The sequence below is a fragment of the Coenobita brevimanus genome, chromosome 102 (genome assembly GCF_032717465.1).
Source record: "Coenobita brevimanus isolate Jiangsu-jjx chromosome 102, ASM3271746v2, whole genome shotgun sequence".
NCBI classification, from domain to species: Eukaryota; Metazoa; Arthropoda; class Malacostraca; order Decapoda; family Coenobitidae; genus Coenobita; species Coenobita brevimanus.
The window spans coordinates 14,335,452-14,355,186 of NC_137055.1; the positions used below are offsets into that span (position 1 = coordinate 14,335,452).

A 19,735-nucleotide genomic window follows, 5' to 3' on the forward strand; every position below is an offset into this window, starting at 1 on the left:
CTCACCACAGCTACCAGTGTGGGAAGTCGACGTCATCATGCGTGCTTGCTGAAAAGACGCCACGTCAGTCAACGAACAGACGCTATCACCACGTGCCGCACCACTCACCAACCATTTCCACCACGGTAAAAATTAGTGAGTTACATAGTTACTTCATACATACGATACACAGTGATAGACAAGACATTTTGCACAAACATATAAAACGTGCTGTATAGTTACAACTTAAATACATATACCTAATTCAGTTATCTTCATAATTCAATTACTAAATAATCACCAACAATGAATATTCTACACTGTATATATTCATTCATTTATTATAGCATTTATTTACTACCAACGAGTGTTACCATTTATACCTACATAAAATACATGTTTCATACATACAACTATACATTATTACATCACGGCCTACAAAAGTAATAAAGAAAATATACCATCACAGGTTACTCAGTGAGCGAAATTAAAAGAACTGCATTAAACATATATTAATTAAAGCTTACCTAGTGGAAACAGATAAATTAAAGCTCACAAGGAAAACCAGAAAAAAAAAAAAAATGGCCAATACAAATGACGTTAGCAAGAATGAACATCTTCAACACAATCGTGAAGACAATGATTTACACACAGTGCTGACACATATATTGCCCATGATAGGTACAAGTGAACAACAAGTCAGTGTATATAGTTAATACTGTATATAGTGTATATATATATTTTATATAAAATAACAAAATATGGGACTATATAATATCATTTTCAGTAGTATCTGTGCAATATAAACTAAACCTTAAAAAAGGATCACAGGTGAATTAGCCAGTAAATATGCAACCATGAACAACACAGAAAAAGCGTACACAAGCGAAGAAAAACAAACTATAGAAAATCAGTACATACAAAAAAAAAAAAGTAAGAAAGAAAAAAGAAAGAAATAGAGTAAGATCAAATAACAATTTCATTCATTCATTCATTGCCAGGAGCCATGTATCCCAAACGTGGTGGCCAAGGGCTTAGAGTTAAATGTTTTACAGGGAGGGGCACTAATCCTCCACCAACCCCACTTGACACGTCAGGACTGCCAATATCATCAATGGTGTTCCCAGGCGATATGTAACAATTATCCAAGTACTAACCAGACCCAATTATGTTGCGTTTAACTTCGCTTATGTCGGACTACGGAAACAATACTCAACGTGGTATGGTAACAGTTGGCATTAACAAGATGAAAATAAGTGTAAGTGTTACTATTAAATTATGCCAAATACCACAATATGTAACTCCTACTATAATTGAAATCAAAAAGCAAACTTTTACGTAACTTTACCCCCACAAGCTAGTGGCATGGCACATCATATAAAACAGTTATCCATCCGATGCACACGGACTGTAATCTTAGGACTGCAATTATTCACAATTATGTAATTACAAAAGATATGTAACAATTATGTAACAGTTGCATTAACGATTGCATTTATGTCACACTTGCTATAATTATGTAACTACAAACAATTATGTACACACAATATTATGAGTTGGGTAACAATTGCATAAACAAGATGTAACTTTTATGTATTACCACAATTTAACTACAATATTATGTAACTACAAACAATATGTACCACAATTATGTATTACCAGAATGCATTAACAAGATAGGTGAACTTTTATGTAACTTTAACTACAATTATGTAACTACAAACAATATGTAACAATTATGTAACAGTTGCATTAACAAGATGTAACTTTTATGTAGCCTTAACTACAATTATAAGGCCAACACAATTATGTAACAGTTGCATTATTACAAAATGTAACTACAATTAGGCCAACAGAATTATGCATTACCATTAATCAATATTATTACTACAATTCATTATAGATAAAGTCATACAATTATATACCACACAATTAATATTATGAGAATCATCTTACAACAATTAGGTGAAATATTAGAATCATCTTACAAGTTAACTCGATATGTAATGTTATACACACTAGCAGACCATTGCACAATTATATGCACATGAGTATTACCAACCACACTCTTACATATGTTGTCATTAAAAGACTTTGTAGTTACTTGTAGTGGAGTTTTCTATATATTAGACTTGTGGACGAGCGGTTATTATACTGGAGTAGCTTGTAGTAGATAATCTTCTTTCCCATTTGTCATGTAGTGACAAAGGAGAGGTAAAGAATAGTATGGGACTACTGTATTTTTATTTGTCTTGGAAATATTAACAAGTCTCTCACACAGAGCGAAGTATAGAATCCAGTCCCGCTAGCTATCTCTCTGTCTCGCTCTCTCTGTCTCTCTCTCAAGTTGCCAGCCCTTCTCCCTGTGACCTGTCTCTTGTATGGCTTGTCTCCTTCTGAGCTCTCTTTCCTAAATTCTGGTGAAACAGAAGATGTATCACGTGTGTTCCCTGTGATGGAAAGTTCTAGAAGCCTGTGTGTGAGTATGTGTGTATGTGTGTGTATGGTCACTAGGCACTGTCGTGTGCCTATCAAGCATTCCTTGAGTTAAGAGTGTGTAAGCATGTTTAGCATTGCTCGATTCTCGCAGACACAATACCTTCTCATCATCTGACTCCCTGCTTCTATCTGTCTCTCTATCTATCTATTTATCTGTCTATCTATTATGATTTGTAATTATAATATGGAGTCCGGATATCTGCTTGGTCACGCGAAAATGGCGTACCATCGACAGTTAATAGTCCTAACATATTAATACATATTATATACACATAATAATGAACTTATAAGCTAATTAAGTGAAATACATGATATTGTAAAATTAACATAATTGTATGAATATTGTATACATATAATAATCATAGTAAATAGTGATTATTCAGTAATATTACATTCTAAACAAGTTGAATACATATTTGAATAAATGCATTAAAGTAAATTATTTAACTGTAATACAGTATGTACTTGGGTTATTGTAGTGAAATGCATAACTGTGTTGGCCTTATAATTGTAGTTACATTTGTTAATGCAACTCTTACATAAGTGTCTTGGCCTTATAATTGTAGTTAAAGTTACATAAAAGTTACATCTTGTTAATGCAACTGTTAATTGGCAAAGTGTAACATAATCCAATCGTTTGTCGTTACATAATTGTTACATATCGTTTGTAGTTACATAATTGTAGTTAAAGTTACATAAAAGTTACATCTTGTTAATGCAACTGTTACATAATTGGCAAAGTGTAACATAATGCAATCGTTTGTCGTTACGTAATTGTTACATATCGTTTGTAGTAACATAATTGTAGTTAGTGTAACATAATGCAATCGTTTGGCGTTACATAATTATAATATGGAGTTACATAATTGTTACATATCGTTTGTAGTTACATAATTGTAGCAAGTGTAACATAATGCAATCGTTTGTGGTTACATAATTGTAGTAATTGCAGTCCTAACATATGCTGCAGTCGATGATAGTGATGATGTGTCATGCCACTTGCTTGTGGAGACAACAATTTGCTTTTTTTGTTTGTAGTTTATGTGGTATTTTGGCATTTGTAGTAACACTTACACTTATTTTCATTTGTTTGTTATGTGATCTTACTCTATTTCTCTTTTTTCTTTCTTACTTTTTCTTTCTTTCTTTCTTTTTTGTATGTATTGATTTTCTATAGTTTGTTTTTCTTCGCTTGTGTACGCTTTTTCCATGTTGTTCATGGTTGCATAATTACTGGCTAATTTCCTTGGGGTACTTTTTTAAAGTTTAGTTTATATTGCACAGGTATTACTGAAAATGATATTATATAGTCCCATATTTTGTTATTTTATATAAAAAATATATATACATATATACAGTATTAACTATATACACTGATTTGTTGTTCACTTGTACCTATCATGGGTAATATGTGTGTCAGCACTGTGTGGAAATCATTGTCTTCACGATTGTGTTGAAGATGTTCACTCTTGCTAACGTCATTTGTGTTGGCCATTTTTTTTTTTTTCTAGTTTACCTTGTAACTTAATTTATATGTTTCCACTAGGTAGCTTTAATTAATAAATGTTTAATACAGTTCTTTTGATCGCTCACTGAGTAACTGTGATGGTATATTTTCTTTATTACTTTGTAGATGTAATAATGTATAGTTGTATGTATGAAACACGTATTTTATGTAGGTATAAATGGTAACACTCGTTGGTGGTAAATAAATGTTATAATAAATGAATGAATATATACTGTGTAGAATATTTATTGTTGGTGATTATTTAGTGTTTGAGTTATGCAGATAACTGAAGTAGGTATGTGTATTTAAGTTGTAACTATACAGCACGTTTTATATGTTTGTGCAGAAGCTTATTGTCTATCACTGTGTATTGTATAAATGAAGTAACTATGTAACTCACTAATTTTTACCATGGTGGGAATGGTGTGGGTGGTGTTGCACGTGGTGATAGCGTTGTTCTTCACGGGTTGATTGGCGTGTTGTGTGTCAGACACACGGCTTGGCGTCGTCTCAGCACACGTATGGTGACGTCAACTTCCCACACTGGTAGCTGTGGTGAGTAAACGAGTAGCGATGAGTAACTTGAGTGAAGATGAGTAAGATGCGTTATAAATGTGGCTCTGGTGTTTTGCTGCGTGTCTTGACCTCTGCGTCAGCGATGCAGGTAGACGGGAGAGAGTGGTTGGGGTTTGTGTGCTTGTTGCTTTGGTCTTTCGTCTTCTTTACTTGCTTTGTTTTTTATTCTTCTTGCTGCTGCTTGAAGTTACGTGAAGATTATAGAGTTGTTTTGTAGATGGTTGTAGTTCGCTGGTTCGTCGTAGAAGTTGCAAGATCGTATCAATATTTTGTTAAACTACTTGCAAGGCGTCGTGTGATCTCTTCACCTCTGCATCAGCATGATGATCGGGGAGACGGAGGGGGCTGGTTGGAGAGAATACTGTCAGGAGCTGGTTGTGTTGTTGGTTGTTTAGAGGTATTCTTTTTCTTTTCAATCTTGATATTTTGTAGGAATTCAATGTTGATTCGTAGACGAGGTTCGTATACGTTCGCTGCTACCAAATGTCATAAAAGACTGTGTGGTTCCTTTGTGGTTGAGTTATATATATATTAGACTTGTGGACGAGCGGTTATTATACTGGAGTAGCTTGTAGTAGATAATCTTCTTTCCCATTTGTCATGTAGTGACAAAGGAGAGGTAAAGAATAGTATGGGACTATTTTTATTTGTCTTGGAAATATTAACAAGTCTCTCACACAGAGCGAAGTATAGAGTCCAGTCCCGCTAGCTATCTCTCTATCTCGCTCTCTCTGTCTCTCTCTCAAGTTGCCAGTCCTTCTCCCTGCGACCTGTCTCTTGTATGGCTTGTCTCCTTCTGAGCTCTCTTTCCTAAATTCTGGTGAAACAGAAGATGTATCACGTGTGTTCCCTGTGATGGAAAGTTCTAGAAGCCTGTGTGTGAGAATGTGTGTATGTGTGTGTATGGTCACTAGGCGCTGTCGTGTGCCTATCAAGCATTCCTTGAGTTAAGAGTGTGTAAGCATGTTTAGCATTGCTCGATTCTCGCAGACACAATACCTTCTCATCATCTGACTCCCTGCTTCTATCTGTCTCTCTATCTATCTATTTATCTATCTATCTATTATAATTTGTAATTATAATATGGAGTCCGGAAAATACAACAACCATGGCATTTATTCAGATATGTATACAACTTGGTTAAAATGTAATTTTACTAGATCATTGCAATTTACTATGAATATTATATGTATACAATATTATAATCAATATTATGTACTAATAGATTAGCATATGTCCATGATGATTGCTGTCGGAGGACCTTCAGCGGTGTGGCTGAGCATGTGTTAGGACTCCATATTATAATTACAAATCATAATAGACAGATAGATAAATAGATAGACAGACAGCTCCATGCAAGCCTGGGAAAGGGAAATGATCTTGCAAGTTAACTGAGGAAATGTTGACGACATGTAGGAAGTAGCAAAGTCAGGGGATGATGCAGGTAGTGTGTCAGTGAGATAGCAAGGGAACAAAGCCTAGTGACATACACACATACTCACACACAGGTTTCTGGAACTTTCCAACCACAGTGTAACACACGTGACACGACCCCTGTTTCACCAGAATTTAGGAAGCAGAGAGGCAGAAGGAGACAGGCCATAGAACAGGCAGGTATTTAGTAGGGAGAAGGGCTTAGCAACATGGAAGAGAGAGAGAGAGAGAGAGAGAGAGAGAGAGAGAGCAGGAGGTAGCAGGCGGGACTCTACTTATACTTCACTCGTGTGTGAGAGACTTTGTTAATATTTCCAAGACAAATAAAAATAGTCCCATACTATTCTTTACCTCTCCTGTCATTGCAAGACAAAAGGGAACCAAGATTATCTACTTACAAACTACTCAAGTATTACAACCGCTCGTCCACAAGTTCAATATATATATAACTTTTCTACAAGTTTATCACAAAGTCTTTTGTAACAGGAAGATACAAAGTTATTCTGAGAATAGCATTAAGTCCTTAAAGGATTATCAGGGTGTGGGAGGGGGATTATCAAACATGGGCCTATTGACCTGCCTCTCTCTCTCTCTCTCTCTCATAGTTTTGCTAATCAATCAAATACAGAGCCATGCTTAATGGACATTTGCACATATAAATAGGGTCATTCAACCTATGCATGTGAATTACAGTTACATGAACAGATTCATGAAAAAATATTTATATAAATACTTACTTAATCGTATACTGTATATGTATATGAACCCAGCTACATACCTTCCTACATAAGGACATACAAAAGTAAACATATATAAATGAGAGCAATTATACATAGACAAAAACTATATTATCAAATGTACGTACAGTGTAACCCATTCTTTTCAAACAGAATTACATATGCATGCATACCCTTATACAAATCCTGTCCAGTACAGGTGTGTGCATATATAATAAGGGGAGAAAAAAATATACAGACGACATCAAACTAAGTGATCTTAACTACTGTAGGCTACATATTTTCTCTATGATGAACTTATCTAACTTGTACAGTACATCCCATTGCTCAGATTCATAATTCTCAGACTCTGTTCTTGATTACGCTGGATTTAATCATGTTCCTGTTTACAGCAGATTTGCAAGACAAAACTGAAGAGGCATTATCCCAGTCTATACAGTGATTCTCATCTCTCATATGTACTAAAATGCGTGGCTTGAACAGTGCCCCCGAAGAATACCATAGTATCCCCAACGACAGGGCAAACCAAGAACAGCATAGTTTGCCCGCAAATATGCCGACACCCCCACACGGACCCCACGGGGTAGCCGCCACCAGCCACCACCACTCCGGGCAACAGCAATGCATGTCAGCCCGGGCCGTGCACCCCTGTGACATGCAGCCACCACGCTGCCGCCACCGTAGGAGAAGTACACTACCTTCGCATAGTGGAATTGCTGAGCTAGCCAGGGGTGGAGTTAGAAATCAAACTCTAGACGGCGCCCCTCTGGTAGAGACGATCTATGGTCGCTCCCAAAGTGTTCCGGTAGAGACGATCTATGGTCGCTCCCAAAGTGTTCAGGTAGAGACGATCAATGGTCGCTCCCAAGGTGTTCCGGTAGAGATGATCAATGGTCGCTCCCAAAGTGTTCAGGTAGAGATGATCAATGGTCGCTCCCAAAGTGTTCAGGTAGAGAAGATCAATGGTCGCTCCCAAAGTGTCCAAGTAGAGACGATCAATGGTCGCTCCCAAAGTGTCCAGGTAGAGGCAACCATTGTTCAGGTAGAGACGATCAATGGTCGCTCCCAAGGTGTTCCGGTAGAGACGATCAATGGTCGCTCCCAAAGTGTTCAGGTAGAGACGATCAATGGTCGCTCCCAATGTGCTCCGGTAGAGACGATCAATGGTCGCTCCCAAAGTGTTCCGGTAGAGACGATCTATGGTCGCTCCCAAGGTGTTCCGGTAGAGACGATCTATGGTCGCTCCCAAGGTGCTCCGGTAGAGACTATCTATGGTCGCTCCCTTCCTCGTGAGACGATCTATGGTCGCTCCCTTCCTCGTGAGACGATCTATGGTCGCGCCGAGAGTGTCGTTGTAGGAACGACCTATTGTCGCTCCCTCCCTCGTGAGACGATCTATGGTCGCTCCGAGGGCGTGCAAAGGAGAGGGACGTCCCCACGGCCGGAGACTGAAGTCCAGGCTCTCTGTCCCAGAATGTCCCAGACAGGCCTCCCAGCCTCCCCTGGTCTCTGTTCTCTACGCCTGGCTCTAGAGCAGACGCACCTGACGGACCCCAGTGGAAGTCGCTGCCGCAGTCCTTCCCTGACGGCGCCCCTAGACGCTGGAGACCGCAGTCCACAGTCTCTCTTGGTTCTCCCCAGAACACCCTGGCGAGATCTCTCCACGCCCCCACGACGCCGGGACCTGTCACAGAGGTTCCTGGAGCTATTCGGCCCCAGTCCCGAGGGCCACACGCCGGAGCCAAGTCCGGGAGCCACAGGGAGTCCAGGACACGAGAGGACGCCCTTGCGAGCCGCCCCGTGCCCTCCCGGCACGCTCCGCATTGACGGTGCCCCTAGCCCAGCAGGATCACCAATGTCATGTTCCTGTCTATCCCCCTGATGAATACGAGTGATATTGTAACATGAGTGATTTAGGTTAAGTGTGACTTTCCCCAAGTGTAAGTATTGTGCAGTGATTTCATATAGTGCATATCGGGGTAAATCAGATCACAGTGAGAAGTTAAAGGGCGAGAACGTGGACTAAGATCTGATTGACTATACGTGCGAGTGCCATCCCTGTTATATAATTAATAAGCCTATGCCTCTAAAGACATACCCCCATTGCTGTGAAGGAATATTGTGAAAGGAAGTATTAATATGTATTCTATCTTTCCCCCAAGCTTGAAACGAGATCTATTGACTATACCTGTGAGTGACATCTCTGTTATATAATTAATAAGCCTGTGCCTATAAAGTCATACCCCCCATTACTGTGAAGGAATACTGTGAAAGGAAATATTAACAGTATTCTCTCCTTCCCCCACGCTACCCATAAAATCTTGTTTACCACTCGCTCTCACTCCCAAATCTCAAGTAAGTGTAAATCAAGGACCAGATTCATTTACCAAAGTATCTTGGCTAGTGAAAACCATATAAACTTCACGGCTAATTTCTGCCGCCTGCCAGTATTATCATAACTTTCTCTTAGCTGTCCCAAGTCACTCCCCGCACCCCCCCTATCTCCTCCTAGTGAGTCACAACTACCCCCCCCCCGCGCCCCCGCGTGCGCGCCTATATTTACTGCACTCCTGAAACACTGAGATTGTTGTGTCGACACTCGTATCAGACAAGCAAGTATCCTGCAAGATACACATATCTTAGATAAGGTTTTATATTGTTATATATTGTGTTGTAATATCTGCTGATTTGTCCTATGTCTGACTGTGGTAATATACGTGTAAAAGTTGTTGCCTAGAGTTTTTGTGTCCTGCCACTCTTTATTGCACTAGCTCCGGTCTCGAAAGAGGACCCTGCTCCACGTTAGGTGAAATAGGAACGGGAAGTCGAGCCCAATTACACCTAGCATTACATGTACAAATAAGGCATTGGATATTTGCCCTGTCCTAACACTATACTTACGTTGTTTGACTCTAGCATTAAGTTCTTTTCCTGTCTGGCCTACATAAAACTTGTTGCACTCTTTACATGGTATTTTGTTAATGCAGCCACTTGAATTATCAGGTGAATTCGTAATCACACTCTTCACCGTACAAGAATTATCGAACACTATATTTACATTCCACCTTTTCATTAGTTGAGGACCTTTGGAAAATTTATCACTGTATGGTAAAATTAGGAGATTCGTTTTGTCATGAGAAGGCAATGGGATGGTCCTATAAAATGTATTCCTTGCTTGGTTGAAAGCTTTATCTATGAAGGTTTGGGGGTACTTCAATTTGGCTACATTATCGTAGATGTTTCCAAGTTCCTTATCCATGAATTCCGGGCTACAGATTCGAAGAGCACGTAGAAACATAGATGAAAACAATGACAATTTGACTTTATCCTGATGAGCAAAATATAAATGAATATATGAACAAACATTAGTGGGCTTACTGTAGATACTGAACCTAAATCATTCCTTGCTCTCTGAACAGTGCAGTCTAAGAATGGCAGTTTTCCCTCATTTTCATGTTCCATGTGAATTTTATGGAAGCTGTTAAACTGTTCAGCTGAGGAAGGAAAGTATCCAGGTTTTCACTACATATCTTAACCACACTGCATTCTTAGGCAGAATGTTACAAAGCAATGAATCCTCAAAGAAATTCCATATAAAGATTACTGAGAACAGGTGATCTTTGAGATGTTCTATCATCTCATCAACAGGAACCTTGGTGAACAATAATGTTACACCAAAGCTTACAAGCTTAAAATCACTATTTACATTAACACATTAAGTTTGTCCACATGATCAACATTATTCTTTATATTTGAGTCAGAGATGGTACCAACATGTAGACTTAGTAATGATACTAACCCTCTGGATAGCTCGTAGGAAGCTGAACCAACTGAGCTAATTATCAGTCTAGCAAGATTGTTATGCTTGTGAGTTTTGATGAGACCATACATGTAGAGTAAGGAAGGAGAGACAGAGGTAAGATTTTTAATGAGGTCCTCATCAACTTTCAATAAACACTTCAGTTTCTTGATAAATTGTGATTTCACATTATCAAGAGGGTTTCTTAGCTTGGCATAAGTAACCTCATCATTAAGTAAGTCATCCGTTTTAGATAAATAATCACTTTTGTTCATAATCACTACAGCATTGGCTTTATCAGCTTCAGTAATATGTAATGCACTATCTTCCTTTAGAGACTTGATTGCATCATGAAATCTTTTAGGGCAGTTAGGATCATCAGATCTGGACATAGAGGCATACATGATATATATAAGTTTTTTTTTTTTTTTTCATGAATCAGTGTTCATGTAACTGTAATTCACATGCATATGCTGAATGACATTATTTATATGTGCAAATGGCCATTAAGCATGACTCTGTATTTGATTAATTCGCAAAAACATGACAGACACAGAGAGAGAGAGAGATGGGCAGGTCAATAGGTCCATGCTTGATAATCCCCTTCCCACACCCTGATAATCCTTTAAGAACTTAATGCTATGACACTCCTCAGTTACGCTTACTGTACGGTATATAATTCATTGTTATCCATAAGTATGTGTATCAAGAATTATGTTTGATGTATGTAATATTATTTATTTTATTACAGTGTATTAATGCGTTAGGAGTATCTTAATTTATGGGCACGAGTCTTGGTACAGCACAGTGACTATGGAAAATAAATTCCTGGTGTTTGAAAATAAAGCACTTAGAAGAATATTAGGAGTTAAGTGGTGGGAAAGGATACCAAATAGTAGAATTAGAGAAATAACGGGAGTGCAGCCGATCGATGAATATGTTAGATTCTCACGATGGAAGTGGCTAGGACATGTGTATAGGAGACAGGGAATAGTACGAGGTACACCAGGGTGGGTGGCACCTGGTAGGAGAGGTAGAGGAAGGCCAAAAGAAACGTGGGTGAGGACAATGAGACGGGAAGCTGGAGATGAGTGTTGGGGAGATCTTGAGGAGTTAGCACAAGATAGGATGTGGTGGTGTGAGTTCATCGAGGCCCTATGCATCCCCGAGGGTGCCACAGGAAATGATTGATTGATTGTATTAATGCGAGAAATAAAGCAAATAGGGTCCTAGGATTTATTTCGAGAAGCGTGGGCAACAGGTCATCAAATGTAATACTGCAACTTTACCTAGCATTAGTAAGGCCACACTTACACTACACAGTACAATTCTCGTGTCCTTACTATAGAATGGATATTAACTCTTTAGAAAATGTACATACTTCGTAGAAGAATGACAAAAACGATACATGATGTTCGGAACCTGTCATATGAAGACAGACTGAAAAGTGCACTCACTAGAGAGGCGTAGATTAAGGGGAGACTTAATTGAGGTGTTTAAGTGGATGAAGGGTATAAATAAGGGAGACATTGGCAAGGTACTTAAAGTGAGCATATAGGATAGAACTAGAAGTAATGGTTTTAAACTTGAAAAATTCCGTTTCAATAAGGAAATAGGTAGAAATTGGTTTGTTAATAGAGTAGTAGACGAATGGAATAAGCTATCTAGTAAAGTAGTTGCTGCCTCTTCCACTAAGAGTTTCAAGCATAAGCTAGATAAGCATATGACAAATAAGGGGTGGATATAGAAAAAAAAAAAAAAAAAAAGTTCTTATAACCATTACAAATTCATAATTTTCCTTTTCAGGTTACACTACGATAGTCTCTATTATCCTTCACACTTTCCTATAAAATGTCCACGCCAGGTTTTTTTTTATACTGCGTGGTGTTCTTTCTGACTTTTTCCTGCCGGCTTCGGCTGGAGGGTCTGGGGGGCGAGGGGGAGCCTTCTCCTTTGCTGTCCTTATCTCATTCTAATAGTTCAGTTACTTTCCTAGGAGCTGCCTAGCATGGGCCAACCGGCCTACTGCAGTTGTCCTCTCTTTTTATGTTCTTAGAAGTAAGGACGTAAGTTTAGAACACTAGTAATTGTCAGCGACTTAGTAAGCTCCCTTGGAACTTTTCCCTCCTACTTTCTGTATAAAAATAACAGGTGTACTCCAACTCCTTCATTATGAGAGAGAGAGGGAGAGCTGAGAGCATATCAACTACAACAGGCATTGAGTTTATAAATTACAACAGGCATTGATTGATCCATGAAGCATGAACAGAACTCTACTCAGCCATCCACATTCGTGATTCACACGAATACCAGCCAAGACCAAGTGAATGCTCACATCTCCTAACCGTTTCCTACTTACAAACCCATCCTTCTTAAACTGTTTCGTACTGGTCTGGCCGTAGAGTCCCTACCGTATCCCGAACCAAATCCTGACGCTATACGCTGGAAGGGGCCTCTTAGCAGAGGTGGGGAGGGAGAAGGAAAGGGTGCCAACCCGCTGGATTAAGCTACGTTAGGCATCCCAATAAAGGGAAGACTCAGGGTCACCTCTGCGACGCTCACTAGTGAGTGGGAGAGATCGCCTTCAGGCAAGGAGCACCCATGGGTTAGGCAGGCGGCCAGAACCACACAAATGACACCATCTAACTACAACCTCACTGACTCTGCAATGGCTAGGATAAAATTTAAACATGATCTCCCAAACAGCAGAGAAACGAAACTCAAACTCCTAGAAATCGCTGCTCCTACCTTGGCTAAGATCACAGTCATACACCCTGGCAATGATGGCTTAATAATCGCAACATCAGAAGACAAGGATATAGACCTCCTGTTAAGACATGAAACGAGCACTCATTGCAGAAACGCAGGATTTACCCCCCTCATACCAACAGAACTGAGATACAAGAGAACCATAATCTGCCACCGTCTAAATGACTTCATCTACAAATATGAAGAAGAAATAAAAGAAGAAATACAAAGGCTGCAGGACTGAGCAAAAACAGCCAAAGTAACAAAATTCCCAAACAAGAACAACAAGAAAATAAACACACGGAAGGTTGAATATGAGGACGTAAAAATGGCCGAAAAAGGAGAAGTCTCCTACTCTTCTCTATGTCTGTAGGAAGAAGTCAGATCACAAGAGAGACCTATACACCAATCATCACCTGCGTCAAGTGCTACCAGGAAGAGGATCACATAACAAAACACTGACCCAAGCCCAGTGACTACAAAGCATGCTCAGAATGCGGATCACACGACCACACCCGGAGGCAATGCACTGCAAGAACCAAAAAATGCCTCAACTGTGACGATAATCACCGCACCCTTGCAATGAGATGCAAGATTAGAAAAGAAGTAATAAAAGGAAAGGAAGAAGAACTCAAGAAGGCAAACAAAACAAAGCAAGACAAAGTATATGCTGATATTACAAAGACAGTAGCAGGACAAGCCACCAGCACCATCTCCAACAACCCACTCTTTGGCTACAAGCACACTTTAGCTAAATACATCATGTGCCTATTCAATGCTCATTTGCAAAACGCCGTAGCACCAGTACATTTAACAAAGAACTAAACTTATACCTCAGGGCTAATAACCTGCCTACTATGAGTTTCCCAGACGATCAGCCATGTGCAGCAATCATCAAAACAATTATGCCAAACAACGAAATAATGAAGGAAGCTGTTTCACAACAACCAGACAGTGAAGAGCTAAACACCTCTACCGAATCTGAGGAATCAGATGCATCATCTAATGCAGACGAGGACTAAGACACAGAAATCCCGGCAGTAATCTCAGGCGAAGCTGACGCAGAACATCGGCAAGAACACATCCCACCAATCACAGAACCACTAAAACGACACACCAGGTCCACAAATCCCACCCACCATGCATCCCTCCCTCTACACAGTCAACAAGAAATTCGTCAAGGCCAGCTGCACCCAGACTCTAGGCAACTGCCCAATGCCATCAAGGAAGTGCTCAACCCCCCCACAGCAACAAATCAAGCTGCCAAAAGCAAACACTCCTCTCAGTCCCGAACAAAACGGCCCAAACATTAAAAATAATACAACATAACGTCCTCTACTGGAGGGGAAGGAGACACATCCAAACAACACTTACACACACATAGATCCCCACATAATCCTTCTCAACAGACATGAGGTTAAATCTGATGAACAGTTAAAAATTCCAGGGTACAGAGTTTACAAATCAAATAGACACGAAAGAAACATGGATGGAACAGCAATTGCAGTCAAGTACAACATACTACACAGAATACTTGACGACTTTCTCACCAACACTCTGGCAATAGAAATACAAACTCAAACAGGAATCATCTTACTAGCCACAGATTACATCCCACCTAGCAGACCTTTCATACCCACGCCAGATTACATCACCACTCTTTAGAAGAAACACACCAGTCTATCTTTTGGGGGACCTAAATGCACACCACAGAACACTTGGATACAGAGACACGAATGTAGTGGCATCACAGTTACACCAGCTAATTCTTGACAGAACAATACAACACATAGGACCGCACTTCCCCACATACCACTCAGCCAACTCTGCCACAACACCAGACATAATATTATCTAACTACAACACCAGACATAATCTTATCTAACTACAACACCTACCACAACATACATGTAAAACAAGGACCCCTAACAACAAGCGACCATATTCCCATAATCGCAGAAATTTCAATCTATCCACTCCATTCGCCTTGCAGACCAAAACCAAACTTCATTGCTGCTGACTGGGAAAATTTCCAAAGACACAGAGATACACACCTCCTAGACATAACACACCTACAATACGCCACACCTACTGAACTGGACAACATAATACATTCATGGTACACCACCATCAAGCAAGCCATAGCACTACACATCCCAATAACACGAAATAAACCGCTTGCAGGATACACACCAAGTCAAGAAACACAAAACATCATAGCACAATTCAATGCACTTAGACAACATGCACAGACAACCGGATGGACCAGACAACACTACACTACATATAAAGCACTGCAGCTCCAACTACACAGGACGCTACAAACAAAACACTCAGAGACAAGGGCAAAACCTCTCCCACATATACAAGGAAGCAGAAATTTTTTGGAGGAAACTTAGATCTCTATCTGGCAATAACAACAACGAACCTCCTTACATGTTTAACACTCAGAATGAAAAAGTATACTCTGACCCAGACAAGGAAGCTCTGCTTAGAGACATCTGGAAAGAGGTAATTACAGAAGATCAACCTAGCAGAGCCCCCCCCCCCCCACTCCCAAACAGAACAGACAGTAAATCAATACCTCACAGTACACAAGGACAGGACCACACCATACAACACAGCAGACCAAATACGCCTAAATCAAACCGCATTCCTTACACGTCCAATCACAAACACAGAAATCACAAACATTATCAATAAAATGAAAAAGACATGCCCAGGTGAAAGTGGGCTCAATAAAACAATTTTTAAAACCTCCCAGATTCACCCATTCACTCACTAACTCACATATTAAATGCAACACTTCCAGCGGCATATTTCCCTACCAAATTCAAACATTCTGTACTGAAATTTATTCCTAAAGCTGACAAGGACCCTCGCCACCCACAAAATCACAGACCAATATCTCTCCTAGAAGTGCCTGGGAAAATCTTAGAGACAGTGATCAACAACAGACTAAGAATATATACAGAAACAGAAGACATAAACAATCCCTATCAGTACGGCTTCCTTATTGGTAGGAACACAACACAAGCCCTGGCAATTATGACTGAACAAATTGCCATCAACAAAGCAGACGGAGGACAGTGCCATGTAGTACTTAGGGACATAACCAAAGCTTTTGACAAGGTCTGGTAACCAGGAATGAAATACAAGATCTTGCACTTGGGATTCCCTGTCGTACTGGGGAAGATGCTCTGCAGTTTCCTAGACGACAGGGGTGCAAGTGTAAGGGTTAACTCTTTCATGGGTGACAGATTCAGTCTTAGCTGTGGAGTCCCTCAGGGCAGTGTCCTATCTCCAACACTTTTTACTCTATACACGAAAGATATTCCTCCTCCAAACAAAGGACTCAACATAAGCTATGCTGATGATATCACACAATTTATCCCCTATGTGGGCAAATCTAAAAATATGATCAGCAGGCAAACTAAGAAAGAAATAGAATTAATTAATGACTTTGAAGAAAAATGGAAAATAAAAACTAACACGAACAAATTCACAGTGATAGCATTAGGTTCAAGACAAAACAACCCAATTAACATCAATGATGAACCTATAGAATTCAAAAACTCAGGAAAAATTCTGGGACTGAAAATCACCACGAACGGATACACTGCTAACATCAAAGACAGAAAGAGTAAGGCCAACCACGCTCTATCTAAACTTTTCAGATTCTGTGATGTACCAACAAGAATAAAAATACACCTGATAAAAGCGCATGTTCTTCCAGTCTTAGACTACCCTCCAATCCCTACGCATACACTGAGTAAAACACAATTACTACAACTTCAGAGAGTACAAAATAAAGCCATAAGATTTGCTACAAACACACGATATCCTTACACACACAATACTCAGGAACTACACGAAATGACCAACATAAACGTACGTCTCCACAAACAAACCAAGAAAATCTGGCAAAAAATAGAGGACAGGGACAATGAAACTTTTAATAAACTGCAACAACAACTTTCAAACACTATAAACACTAACAGAAACTTCCCCAGCAGTCTAAGCCTACTACACTTAGAGCCACAGCCAATTTACACTTAGCTAGCTAGCTTCCAACACGGCAACACACACACACACACTCAAAAAAATAAATAAAAATTAATAAACAAAAAAAGAAACAAATAAATAAAACAACACTTAAATTAGTAATAACCAATCAAACAAATCATAGAAAATGTGAACAAAAACAAAAGACAGCAAGGTGGTCAGCCCACCAACTGTTATTCTTGGACTTTCCTTCTGTTTTTCGAGGGACTTTGATGGATGGTCGTGGGGAGTGCAGACGTGTATTCTGAGCTCTCCTCTAGCTTTGTAAGGTTGCCTCACTGGCATTAATTTTGTATATAGCATAAATAAAAGTTAGGTTGGCTAGTATTAATTTTCCTCCCAGCCCTTTAGAGATATAGCAAGTGCCTATATCTGTTTCCTGAGATTGCCTTTACTTACTCGCCTCTGGAGTGTACCCCCATCTGATCGCTCTGGGTTGTGAGTAACACACAGGCACGTCCTCCCGAGAGTGGTTTGAGAGGGTAATCTCAGACTAGGTGTGTCTTCCCCAGATACTTTGTCCATTGCTCGTTTTTCTCTTTCTTCACACTATGGCAGACGCCCCTACTGCCTTCCCCCCCTTCGGGGGGAAGGTAGCCCTGACGACAATAGGTTTGACGTGACTGACCACCCCCAGACTGACGGACGCCAGACTTGAGCCCCACTTGACGTTCCAGTAGGAAATGCAACCTACATGATAATTCATGCTCTAGGTTCCACTCCCCTGTCCAGTCTCAATCCCTTCCTTATCAAGAAGGTGATTGACCACTGTGCAGGAGAAGTTGAACAAGTTAAAAAACTTGCTAATGGAGAGCTCCTGGTCAAAACTGTTAACTCGGCACAGGTAAAAGATTTGTTGAAACTGCGTAATTTCACTATTACGATGGCGAATTGAAAATCCCAATCTCCATGAATTCTTGAAAGGGTGTTGTCACTTGCAGGGATCTCATGGTAATGAGCGAGGATGAATCGTACAAGAATTGGCTCAGCAAGATGTAATTGAGGCTAAATTCATTACTCGTTACTCGGAAGGCACAAGGACGAAGACAGAAACTATTATCTTGATGTTTGGCAAAATTTCTCTTCCTAGTTATGTCAAAGTTGGTTATGAAATCATTCACATTTGGCCGTACATCCCTAACCCTTTGTGTTGCTTGAAATGCCAGCTGTATGGGCATGGTGCCAAGACTTGTCAGGCTTCCCAGCCAGTGTGTGGCAAGTATGAAAGCCAGGGTCATGATGCGGAACATTGTACATCCGAGACAGTACGTTGCTTTCACTGCAAGGATACTCACTCCACTTCCTCTAGGGATTTTCCCAAGTGGAAGGAGGAGAAGGAGGTCTGCACGATGAAGGCAACTGAGGGTATTTCCTTCCACGAAGCTAGGAGAAAGGTGAAGGAGTTGCATGCAACTCTTATGCTGAATAGGTCCTATTCTTCAGCGGTAATGTCCCATCCTGTGATGTGCTCTGTCGAGATGCAAACTGACCTTGTCCTTCTCCCTCCTGCCACTAACAGTACCTCTAAATCTCGGCCTCCTGTCCGCTCTAACTCTCCCACTGACATCCCTAAGGCTTCCACATATTCTCAGGCTGCTGCTGCCTCTCCATCACTACAGCCTAAACTGAAGTCTGACAAGTCTACTAAGAGTAACATGACCACCCTCACGAAACAGTCACGTCCTCATGTTCTTCCGGTTCCCACTCCAGTGAGGGAGAGAAAGGTTAGCTCTTCCTCGGGGTAGACTGGGAGCCTAGTTATTGATGAAAGTAAGGAGGTTTCCATCAACAAGCACAAGGATAGGTCCCCCGGTAGTCGTTCACCTTCTGGCGGGTGGCAAAAAAAGACTAAGCATATTGGCCCCCAAAGTAAATCTTAAACCGTCACTTTCACTACGTTACAGTGGAATTGTAGAGGTATCAGGAACAAGTTACAAAATATAGCAATCTTGCTATCAATACACAGGCCAGACATTGTTTACAAGAGACACACCTGGAGGATCATCCTGATCCTCCACAGTTCAAACACTATCATTTGTATAGAAGATATGAAGGTCACGGAGTTGCCATATACACACACAAATCACATGCACAAATAGAAGCGATTCTAAATTCTACTCTGGAAGTTGTCGCGTGCAGAGTAAAATTTAATAACAAGTATCTGTGTATTTGCTCTCTGTACTGTCCTCCACATGGCCCCATTGATAGTGATGCCTTAAATTCACTATTTGAACATCTTCCTGGCAATAAGTTAGTGTTGGGCGATTTTAACGCCCATCACTATCAATGGGGTAGCTTGAGGATCGATGGTCGTGGGGAGCAAGTAGCTGACCTAATACTACAGTCCAACCTCTGTCTTCTGAACGATGGTAGAGTGATTCGTGTAGATGA

The 19,735-nt window shown here is 40.2% G+C and overlaps 1 protein-coding gene across 1 annotated transcript in view; it reads right to left on the bottom strand.

Moving 5' to 3' along the window:
* LOC145415393 (monocarboxylate transporter 12-like) overlaps nucleotides 1-19,735 on the bottom strand; it is a 58,629-nt gene that overhangs the window by 29,592 nt on the left and 9,302 nt on the right. Inside the window, exon 2 of the mRNA XM_080284677.1 lies at nucleotides 13,743-13,808. Coding sequence (XP_080140803.1) covers nucleotides 13,743-13,808 — 66 coding nt within the window. The remainder of the gene's footprint in view (nucleotides 1-13,742; nucleotides 13,809-19,735) is intronic.